This window comes from Episyrphus balteatus, chromosome 2, assembly GCF_945859705.1.
Source record: "Episyrphus balteatus chromosome 2, idEpiBalt1.1, whole genome shotgun sequence".
Lineage (NCBI taxonomy): Eukaryota > Metazoa > Arthropoda > Insecta > Diptera > Syrphidae > Episyrphus > Episyrphus balteatus.
Window position 1 is genome coordinate 91,863,441 of NC_079135.1, and position 12,345 is coordinate 91,875,785.

A 12,345-nucleotide genomic window follows, 5' to 3' on the forward strand; every position below is an offset into this window, starting at 1 on the left:
TTAAATGGGACTTTATTTTTGGCACTTCTTTGATTGAAATTCCCTCAAGATAAAACAAAATTACCCCAAAATATGTTTTTTCTTAATATTCATTAATTATTTTTTTTTTTACAAAACCCAGCTGAAAATATATAAAGTTAAATATTCTAGTATGAAAATGAAAGAAATTCTCAATTTCACACACGTTTTTTTTATTTGTATCGATAAATTTCCACTTCATTACGATCAAAAAGATATTATTAATTCAGCCTTCGAACACTAATTCATAGTTCATCAGCTGCCAACAAAATAGAAACATAATAAATAAAAAACAAACAAACAATTCGTACATTTTCAATTTTTTAAGATAAATAATAAAATTTTACGAAGTAGGTTGTTAAAATATATGAATAATAACAGGAAGAACTTGGGTCAAACTCTTGTCTATTTCTGGCTGAAAATGCGAATTTTATTGTTTTTTGCATTCCTTTCCCATGAAAAGCTCCACCTCACAAATAAATAAACGACTATTTGTTGATGGGTAAACACGAATGTTTTTTCGATTTAAAAAAAAGTGAATTTTCTAAGTGTTTTTTTTTTAACTTCAAAGTGATTTTGGTGAAAGATTTTGATATGGACATCGACAATCAAGGTATAAATGGTATTCTAAAAAAAATTAAATATATATGCAACTCTATTTTTTCATACGGAGGGATTGAAGTTCACACCTAAAAAATTTGCACTTTTTTCGTTGTTTTTTTTAACATTAGTATTTTTAAAATAGCGCAACACTCCACAACATTGCGTATATATTATTGAACTGCTGGATATGTAGAACAAACTTGCATTTCAGAAGTTTGCCCAAAATTGCACCCCGAAAATAAAGACCCCTTGAGAAAAACTCTTCAAAAGCGACCGTTACTTATAGATTTTTATAAACATTATGTTATTGAGAAAATTTCTCCAGCGATTCCTTTAAAAATATGTATAAAAAAATAGTGTTCCAAATTTCAAAAGAATCGGTGCATTAGTTTTGAAGTTATGAGGGGCACCGTCTTTGAAATCATTAGTTGTGGGGAGAACGATTTAAAGTTATGAACTCTGGACTAAAACGTTCGTAAGCGAAGTATTTAAATACCCATAACTTGGTAAATTTGGCTCTAATAGACCTACAATTTGAACACAATATTCTTGAGATATAAAAAAATTTTAATGCAAATAAAAAAAAAAAAAACAAAACTGGGTTTCCCGGGAAAAAGTATGTTTCGGTTTTTTTTTCTTTCTTTTAGAACTTTAATATTTATTAGAATGAAGATTTGAGTATTTGACTTAAAACTACTAGGTCATTAAATAATAGTATAAATATGTCCATGATATTGCAAAATTTTATACAAAATCAATTAAAAAATGAAAACATTTTTTTTTTCTAAATTTTATCTTTAAAACTCAATTTCTCAAAAACTATTTAATGAAACAACTTAAGTCAAAAAATAAAATAAGGAATAGATTAGGTACTAACTTTAATATAGCACAGGATTGTACATGCATTTTATGATTTTTTATATTTTTTTTCAGGAGATAAGTAGGTAAGCACTTAAGTGGCTTTTACTGTAACAAGAAAATGAAAATTTTTCCTTCCAAATAACTTTTTTGTCATTTGGTACCTATGTATTTGATACAGAAAATGTGCCAAAATATTTTTAGCCAGGTTTTAGACCAAAATACCGCACTGTGCGTCGTTAGAATACGCTGCTTGTCAGTCAGTCGTCATTTTATTTCTAACTGTTATTGCTGATTTTTTTTGCCAATCCATCCTTTGTTTTAGAAAATATTTTTTTACCAATTTTAGCTGAGAATTTTAACCAGAAAATTTGCAGTTCCAAGCCAACTATAAAATCAAATTTTTCTTATCCAATTGTAGGTACATAGCTATACTCTCGAAGCAGATCAAATTTTGTAAATGCAATTCTTTTGAAATTTTTTAACAGTATTAAATGTTTTTACTACACATTTCTCATCCCTGGGATGTAGAATAAAATAAAATTCCAGTATTCTCCACAAAATGCATTTATGTCAAAATTTATCTAATGCGAACTAGGCTTTAACTCCTATAAAAATTAAAAAACCTAAAGGTATAAACAACTACAATGGCAATATTTTGCAAAATTGGGAAATTTAAAAAGGTAAAAAAACTTTTTTTTTTCATGGGCAATTTTTTTTTTTTTTTTAACTACAAAAATTGTTTTTGAACCAAAAAATAAACTATCTCCATCATTGTTTTAAACTGTGCGGTCGAAAAAATGTCACAAATTGAGTTTGAAATTTTTCACTTTTTGCAAAAAGTTGTAGTTATACTTTAAGGTTTAACTATATTGGGTCAAAAATTGAAAAAGTTCAAAAATGAAAATTTTCAAAAGCTCAGTTTCTCCGTTTTTTTTTTTTTAATATTGATGCAGAAACCCGACAAACAATTTTGGTTCTATAAAGCTGTACAGATGCAATTGTTGCTTCTGTAAAGCCATATAGAAGCAAAATTGTTAGTAGGGAAGCTTATTATTTTGTCTAAAATACAATTTGTATACTTTTTTTATACAAAATAGTGAGAAAAAATATTTGTACTATTTTACTTTCGCAAAAAATGGTGAATGTAGTTAAAATTTAATAATAAATTTTTTTATTTCTCCTGATAAATTCTTTTCAAAAAAAATAATTTCATTTCGAAGTGTGCATCGAAAATATTTTATATACACCCTCTTCATTTTCACACCACAAACACCAGATGGTTTCCGTCTTCGCTACATTTTATTTTACATCTCAATGTTGGCTACCATGACTTTTCTGTCAAAACAAACCTCTAAAAAAAAAAAATTCTGACATTTCATTTGACAGCTGACAGCTATCCGCCACCGTCGATTTTTATCAGAAGATTATATTATTTTATCAACTATTTTCATTTTTTTTATCGCATTTTCTCCTCGAAAATACTTAACTTTTTATCTTTGTAGCAATTCTTTATGAAGCATATTTTCATAAAAATGCTACACCACTATCAATACAAATCAATTTATTGCTAAATAACCGAAGAAAATCCAACAAATGGCTGAAGCCAGACAACCAATTGTAAATCTTCGGCAAATCGAATTCGATGATATTCGTAATCGTGAGGTTTGTAAAAAAAAGAAATATTCAATAACCATTTAGTATATTTTTTGTTTGCTTAAATATTTTTGTTGATAACACAAATTATAACAAACTACGCATTCGAGAACTGCGTCGAGTAAATCTGGACGATAAAAGTGTTGTAAAAATGAAATTGCAGTGCTTTCTTGTGTTTACCACCACAGCACTCCGACTCCATCCCCGACCTAGAAAACACATCCAAAACAAAGGCCAGAGAGCCAAAAGAATTTTTTTGTGTTTGTTTATTTGTTATATAAACAGCGAATAGCGAATCGAAATTAGGTTACCCCAATTCCGTGTGTCTGTTGGGGGTGGATAGGGAACTCGACCACAACGCGATTGACTACGATGCACACACTGGCGATTTTGCGGAAAAAAGTCAAAAATTCAAAGATCTTTGAAGAACATTTTTAATGGTATTTTTGAATTCTAAAATAAAATATGAATCAAAATAAAAAAGAATTATTAAAATCGGACTTTTAGTTTGCTTTTTAGAGCTATGCAAAGGGACAAGTTGTTAAAAGTATAAAAGACGAGGTGAAAATACCCTGAAATTAAAGTTGTGTCAATTTTGTTTGCTTGAGCCTACTTATACACTTTTATTTTTCCGTAAAGAAGGCATCTTTTGTCTATTGTAAATCAAAGAAATAACTAATTTTTAAGATGTAAATTATTTTATATAATTATTTAAAGAAAAGAGATAAAAATAGGTTGATTTTTTCATATTTTTGTATAATATAATTTTAGCTACAAGTTAGAGACTATTAAAAACATTTTCCTTGTGAAATTACCTTTCGATAGAGGCCTGAGTGCTACCAGGTGCCACTGCCTTTAATAGCTTTGTTTTATTTTCCTCGTGATCCAGATGATCATTGTTTTTATTAGCTTTACAACAAAAGCAGGATTTTGTTTTGTTATTGCTTCACAAATAAATACAATGATGCGATCTGGATCACGAGGTAAATAAAACACAGCTTTTATTGGCAATTGAAAACTTCATTTGGTCGCAAAATTAATTTTCTTAAAAATTACTTAAAATTAAAAAAAATATTAAAAATCAATGGCAACACTTACAGTCATGAATGATACTTTTTTCAAAAGCCTGAACATTACGCTTTATTTGAGCCTTTAAATTAAGTTCTTTAAGTCAACTGTTTTTGAAATAATCGATATCATAGTCAAAAATTTTTTTTTAAACACATCCAATACTATTTTTGTCAAGACCGTATATTTCAATACAAAATTGAATGATGAAGAAAACTGCCTAAATTGATTCCTTCCCAAACACTGAAAACCGTATAGTAGGGGAGCCCAGGAGCGCGTCAGAAAATCATATGGGGAGAAAGCTTGTACTCAGTAATGTACTCCTACCAAATAAAAAAGCTTGATACATAGGTGTTCTTTGTATGCAGATTAGTAAAAAAAAATAGATCTTCGGAAATACTTAAACGTGGCATAAAAAAATGGTGGAGGCACAAAGTTGTAAAAAAAACGTCACCTCGAAATACTCGAGCGCGATTAATTTTTTTTTTTATTCCGAAGGGAATTTTATCAGGAACACGAAAAACATATAATATGACTATTTTCATATGGCAATTTAGCCAAAACCATCGATAAAGCATGAACGTACAGTTAAAAAAAAATACAATTTATTGGTTCATGTTGCTGAATTTTTAACGTGTTTGTCGAAATATCTTAATTTACTTACACTTATTATGTGGGTACGGATTGACTTAAAAAAATCTAAAGAATTCATAAAATTTGATAAAAAGAACGTGCGAAAGGGAGAATTTCCAGACCGGTCTAATACTTAAATTTTTGTATATCGAGGAATAATGTGACATTATTAACTTTATGGGAAAAGCCCATCTTTAATAAATATACATAGAAGTTTTGATCGTCTTGTCATTACGTAATGTTCTTGGATTTGGGGTAGTTTTTTTCTTTCGTTTTTACGAAAGACCTGATCTTTTGATCAGACGAGCAAAACTTATGAATTCAATTACGTTTACTTTTTAACAACATAAGGCGTGTTTTTTCTACAACTCAGTAGCTACTCATTTTTTTATTTTATTCGAAAAACAATAAAAACAAATACTTACTTGCGTAATTTTTATTATTGTTTTGCGAATAAAATCAAAAATGAGTAGCTACTGAGTAATAGAAAAAACACGATTATAATATCATATGAAAGAAAGATTATCAAGTAGGTATCATAACCATTCTTGCTTACAGAAACACGATATGACGACGAAGTTGAAGAAGTGGAAACCAACCGGAAGACGAATCCAGTGATCATGAATATTAAATTATTGATCAACCTTTGTATATAATATGTACATATATATGAAAATTTAATATTACATCCAGTAATAACCAGAAGAAACGAAAAAGATTGTTTTATTCAAAAACTGTTTCATTATTTTTTTTTTAACTGTCAGATTAGCAATAATCCTTAACATTATTAGGTCTGTTCCAGACTTTTTGTGCACTAAATTAGGCAGTCTGTCAAATTAATGAGAGTTGGGAGAGAATTCTCTCAGAAGGAAATAAAACTACGAAAGACTGCCAAAAAGTCTGGAACAAGGTGAACACCATTATTCAACACAATTTCATATTTTATGCTTAATTCGATAAACATTAACACTTTTTTAATGCAAAAAACACGTAAACGCAATTCAATTTAAAAATCACTACAATTTGATTTGTTTTCATCTTTATTTATTTGTTTGACATACGTCAACTTTTCATTTGACAGAACTCATATTTCTGCCGGAAGAAATTCTTTGGGCTAAATTTGTCAGGGTGGGGAAATTTTTTACTCTCTCGTGTGCGCTCTCTTCTACACAATTTTTGAAGTTGGGTACAGACTCTGACCAAAAATAACCAAATATAACTAAATTCGGCAGTTGCAAACTGAGTGTGGAACGGACTTATTGTCAGATAATCATTTAGGGTGATTCTGACATCGAGCTGAACCTACAGTAGAAAAATCTGACGCGCTCGAGTAACTTAAGTTAACCAATTTTTTTTTACATTTTCGAAAATGATTCATAAGGGTAGACCACGTGTCCAAATCGTCTGTTTTTCAAATTGAACACTATCTCAAAATCTGACACGCTCGAATAACTTTTTTTTTAAATTTTTTCTACCGCTTTTTTTAGCCACCCACCACTGTCTAATCGTCAGATTAATATTTATCGGTTATCACAAAGTCAATTTTTTACATTTTTTTAAAGTGTTTATAAGCTCTTATCCCCACTTAAATGGAAAACTTCCATATACTATTTTTCGTTTTAGAACCTAATCTTCGCAATCCAATAGGTCCCCATGACGCTCGAGTAACTGCAAATTTAGAATTTCGGGCTCCCCTACTAATATGTTTCTATGCCTTCTAGTTTTCGAGAAAATTGAAAAGTACAAAATCTCCTTTTTGTAAGATTTTTATGTTTTTTGCTGCAAGCTTGTAATCCTTATCCGAAAAGACAAATAAAGAAAGTAAAATAAACTCGCGAACCCATTTTTTAAAAATCAACTTTAATAAAATAACATTTGATTTTCTGACCTTGCTTCAGAAAAATGAATTTTCGTTATAGGTATGTAGCTTAAATGTTTGGATATTGACAACTATACAAATTAAAAACTAGTGAAAAGGAATTATACCACTTTTTATTATACACTTTATAATAATGGCACTTTTTAGCATTTCATACAAAGTTTTAAGCAGTAAGCTCATGGAATGTCACAGAATAGATTTAAATCAGAAATGTCAAACACAATGATTACTAGGGGCCAAAACAGCGATATCATAATTTTTATGGGCCGCAAAAAAAGTAAAACTAGAATTTTTATAAAACAGATTTATAAAAATAAGAAGAATTATAACATTAATGTTTTCTTCCTGATACCTACAATCTCTTCTTTACTTCCAATTTTTTTTACCAGACCAAGGTGTAACTTAGGCTGGATCTTATTTCTTTGAATAATAAAAATATCTGCTTGCATCAGAAGGTTGTGTGAAATTCGCAAGCGATTTTATATGGCTCAAAATTATCATAAATGTCGAGGGCCGCAAAGTTACTCGTTGTGGGCCGCATGCGGCCCGCGAACCGCAAGTTTGACATGCGTCAAACCTTTACTAAGAAGAATCAGAGTCATTTAAGGGAGTAATGGTTCTCTTAACAGAATAAATTCTTGAAAAATTTGTGATACCAATATTTATTTTAAATTATATAAAATGTGATAAAAGTGGTTTTTTGAATATTTTTTAACCATAATTCGGGTTTTTAATATTGCATATTTTGCATGGACGTGGACCTTGACAGCAGAATAATGAGTTATTCTTTTCCATTTAATGTAATTAAAATCGATAAGGTGGTTCCAATAATACAAACAAATAAAAAAAAATGCTTTAGGTAGAAGTAAATTGTAAATAGCAGTTTTAAGATTTTCTAAGAACAATATCTGAATCCTTTTTTACTCTCACAATATTTTTAAAAGGGCGTGGCAGTGGGTAGAAATGAATAATAATAATTTCTTCTTCGACTTAAGCTGTTATCCCTGCAAAATTCATCCAAATCGATTCTGTGGTTCAGTTTTGATTGAGTTTTTTCTGCAATCCCATACAAATTTCCCCAGTGTGCGACGTCGGAGACGACCACGCTCGTTGCAACTAAAAAAATCTTTGTTATTTTTTTAAATGTCTAACTCTTTCTTTCATTTGAAGATTGTTGGCAGAGGATCCTTTGGAACTGTTTACAAGGCTCTGTGGCAAAATCGTTATGTGGCAGTTAAGGAATTTTATGTCACTGCCGATCAAAAGGCAATTCAGACAGAGGTGAGTTCTGCTTCGATAAAAAATAAAGAAATGTGTAAATATATTTGTGTTGTTCCAGGTAAAACAATTGTCTAGAGTTGTGCATCCGAATATCATTGCACTTTATGGTGTTTCAATTAAAAACGAAAGTGTCTACCTAGTAATGGAGTATGCGGAAGGCGGATCACTTTATAACTTTTTACACGGAAAAGCAAATCCATATTATTCAGCAGCACATGCAATGAACTGGGCACTACAATGTGCAGAGGTAAACAAATAATTTTTAACGGTTTGAAATCTGTAAGGTATTTGAGTTTCTCTTTTATGAAATAGTAGATTCATAAAAATGTAAGCTTCAAATTATTAAGAAAAAAACTAGTGCATACTACTTGTTCCAGAGTAATGAAGATTAGGTCAAGTAAAGGTACTCAAACACTAAAGCCTTGTTTCTCCTTTCACCTCCCAAACAACTTAAGTATATTCAAAGTTAAATTCTTCCCACAAAAGAAGTATTCTCACCAATATACCAAAAATAAGTTCACCCACCGCTAAATCCCAAATGAAGGACTAAAAGCTAAAGTGAACCAAGTAAAAAAAAGTGGATTCGGAGTAAGAACGAACTGGATACTTTCTAATAGGAAGGGATGCCGTTCGAATCACCATGCTTTGCATCCATTTAAACAGAGTTGTATAGATGAACATGAAACAATTTCGTATCTTCTCTTATCTGTTTATGCCCTACTCTTTCTTATCCTTTCCTAACTTCTAGCTCGTCAAATCACATTAGGCCTTTATTGATCTTAGAATAGTCTAAGATCCGGCCATAGGACGACCTACCCTCATCGTTATACCAGTTGAGAGTTATATTTTCTGAAAGCTAGTGTCTTAGGAAATAAATTGCACATGGGTTGCCAAGCGATATCCTGTCAAGGCATAGGGTTGCCAGGCCTTAAAGTTCATTTTTGCAAATTTTTGAAAATGCGACCCTGCTTAAATGGCAAGCCTAAGAGTTATAAAAAAAATATAATGTCATAGGAAATTTAATTTAAAAATTTTAATTTTCAGGATTTTTTAAAATTTGAAGTTTGAGTAGGGTAAACAAAGGTAAATTTAGAAAAAAGGCAAAAATCTATTTTCTAAACAAAACGTGATAGAAATAAAATTGAAATTGGAATCGATAGATATTATAAATATATGAAAGCCACACATACAAATAAAAAATGTAAAAAATCTACAACGCGAGATATAGTCTTTTTAGAGTCATGATACTCCAATTCGATATTTGAGAAATAATTCACCAAAAATCAGAATGAAAGATTTTTTAAATAATTTTTATGTGATAAGTTAGGAAAAATAAAATAACTTGACACGTGTCTGTCAAATTTTTAATTTAACTTTCCGTTTTTGCGAGGGGATTTTTTGAAAAGGAGCTTATTTTCGTATTTCAACATATTAAAGGAAAAAATCCCGTCATGGGACGACCTATCCACCTCATTATACCAGTTGAAAGCTATATTTTCCTAAGGGTAGTGTCTAAAGAAACAGTTTGCACATGGGTTGCCTAGCGATATCCTGTCAAGGCATAGGGTTGCCAGGCCTTAAAGTTTATTTTTCATTATTTTTGAATACGCCACCCTGCTTATACCCAAAGCCAAAGAGTTGTAAAAAAAATATTATGTCACAGGAAATTTAATTTGAAAATTTTAATTTTCAGGATTTTTTAAAACTTGAAGTTTGAGTAGGGTAAACAAAGGCGAATTTAGAAAAAGGGCAAAAATCAATTTTCTAAACAAAACGTGATAGAAATAAAATTGAAATTGGATTCGATAGATATTATAAAAATATAAAAGCCACACATACAACAAAAAAATGTAAAAAATCTACAACTCGAGATATAGTCTTTTTAAAGTCATGATACTCCAATTCGATATTTGAGAAAAAATTCACCAAAAATCAGAATGAACGATTTTTTAAATAATTTTTATGTGATAAGTTAGGAAAAATAAAATAACTTGACACGTGTCTGTCAAATTTTTAATTTAACTTACCGTTTTTGCGAGGGGATTTTTTGAAAAGGTGCTTATTTTCATATTTCAACATATTAAAGGGAAAAATCCCGTCATGGGACGACCTATCCACCTCATTATACCAGTTGAAAGCTATATTTTCCGAAGGGTAGTGTCTAAAGAAACAGTTTGCACATGGGTTGCCTAGCGATATCCTGTCAAGGCATAGGGTTGCCAGGCCTTAAAGTTTATTTTTGCAAATTTTTCAAAATGCGACCCTGCTTATATGGCAAGCCTAAGAGTTATGAAAAAAATATAATGTCATAGGAAATTTAATTTAAAAATTTTAATTTTCAGGATTTTTAGAAATTTGACATTTTAGAAGGGGAAACTGAGGTAAATTTAAAAAAAGGTCAAAAAGCTATATCCTTAACAAAGAGTGGTAGAAAAAAGATTGATACTGAAATCGATAGATATTGTTAAATTATATAAGTCACACATACAAACCAAAAATGTAAAAAATCTGCTACTCGAGATATTGACGTTTAAAAGTCAAAACCGTGAAATTCGATGTTTGAGAAATAATTCACCAAAAATCAGCGCGAAAGGTATTTGAAATAATGTTTATGTTATTAGAGAGCATAAATAAAATAACTTGACACGTATCTGCCAAATTTTTGATTTGACTTAGTTTTTGGTTCCTGTGTATTTTTGAAGAATTACAGATTTTTAAAATTCAATTCACTGTTTCGGTGTTATTCTTCAAAAATACACAGGAACCAAAAACTAAGTCAAATCAAAAATTTGGCAGATACGTGTCAAGTTATTTTATTTATGCTCTCTAATAACATAAACATTATTTCAAATACCTTTCGCGCTGATTTTTGGTGAATTATTTCTCAAACATCGAATTTCACGGTTTTGACTTTTAAACGTCAATATCTCGAGTAGCAGATTTTTTACATTTTTGGTTTGTATGTGTGACTTATATAATTTAACAATATCTATCGATTCCAGTATCAATCTTTTTTCTACCACTCTTTGTTAAGGATATAGCTTTTTGACCTTTTTTTAAATTTACCTCAGTTTCCCCTTCTAAAATGTCAAATTTCTAAAAATCCTGAAAATTAAAATTTTTAAATTAAATTTCCTATGACATTATATTTTTTTCATAACTCTTAGGCTTGCCATATAAGCAGGGTCGCATTTTGAAAAATTTGCAAAAATAAACTTTAAGGCCTGGCAACCCTATGCCTTGACAGGATATCGCTAGGCAACCCATGTGCAAACTGTTTCTTTAGACACTACCCTTCGGAAAATATAGCTTTCAACTGGTATAATGAGGTGGATAGGTCGTCCCATGACGGGATTTTTCCCTTTAATATGTTGAAATATGAAAATAAGCACCTTTTCAAAAAATCCCCTCGCAAAAACGGTAAGTTAAATTAAAAATTTGACAGACACGTGTCAAGTTATTTTATTTTTCCTAACTTATCACATAAAAATTATTTAAAAAATCGTTCATTCTGATTTTTGGTGAATTTTTTCTCAAATATCGAATTGGAGTATCATGACTTTAAAAAGACTATATCTCGAGTTGTAGATTTTTTACATTTTTTTGTTGTATGTGTGGCTTTTATATTTTTATAATATCTATCGAATCCAATTTCAATTTTATTTCTATCACGTTTTGTTTAGAAAATTGATTTTTGCCCTTTTTCTAAATTCGCCTTTGTTTACCCTACTCAAACTTCAAGTTTTAAAAAATCCTGAAAATTAAAATTTTCAAATTAAATTTCCTGTGACATAATATTTTTTTTACAACTCTTTGGCTTTGGGTATAAGCAGGGTGGCGTATTCAAAAATAATGAAAAATAAACTTTAAGGCCTGGCAACCCTATGCCTTGACAGGATATCGCTAGGCAACCCATGTGCAAACTGTTTCTTTAGACACTACCCTTAGGAAAATATAGCTTTCAACTGGTATAATGAGGTGGATAGGTCGTCCCATGACGGGATTTTTTCCTTTAATATGTTGAAATACGAAAATAAGCTCCTTTTCAAAAAATCCCCTCGCAAAAACGGAAAGTTAAATTAAAAATTTGACAGACACGTGTCAAGTTATTTTATTTTTCCTAACTTATCACATAAAAATTATTTAAAAAATCTTTCATTCTGATTTTTGGTGAATTATTTCTCAAATATCGAATTGGAGTATCATGACTCTAAAAAGACTATATCTCGCGTTGTAGATTTTTTACATTTTTTATTTGTATGTGTGGCTTTCATATATTTATAATATCTATCGATTCCAATTTCAATTTTATTTCTATCACGTTTTGTTTAGAAAATAGATTTTTGCCT

At 29.9% G+C, this 12,345-nt stretch overlaps 1 protein-coding gene across 1 annotated transcript in view; it reads left to right on the forward strand.

Annotated features, from left to right (window-relative positions):
* The first annotated feature begins 2,861 nt into the window (after positions 1-2,861).
* Positions 2,862-12,345, forward strand: part of LOC129912675 (mitogen-activated protein kinase kinase kinase 7) — a 54,786-nt gene continuing 45,302 nt past the window's right edge. Inside the window, exons 1-3 of the mRNA XM_055991031.1 lie at positions 2,862-3,144; positions 7,886-7,996; positions 8,055-8,243. Of these exons, the coding sequence (XP_055847006.1) occupies positions 3,076-3,144; positions 7,886-7,996; positions 8,055-8,243 (369 nt within the window). The 5' untranslated portion in view covers positions 2,862-3,075. The remainder of the gene's footprint in view (positions 3,145-7,885; positions 7,997-8,054; positions 8,244-12,345) is intronic.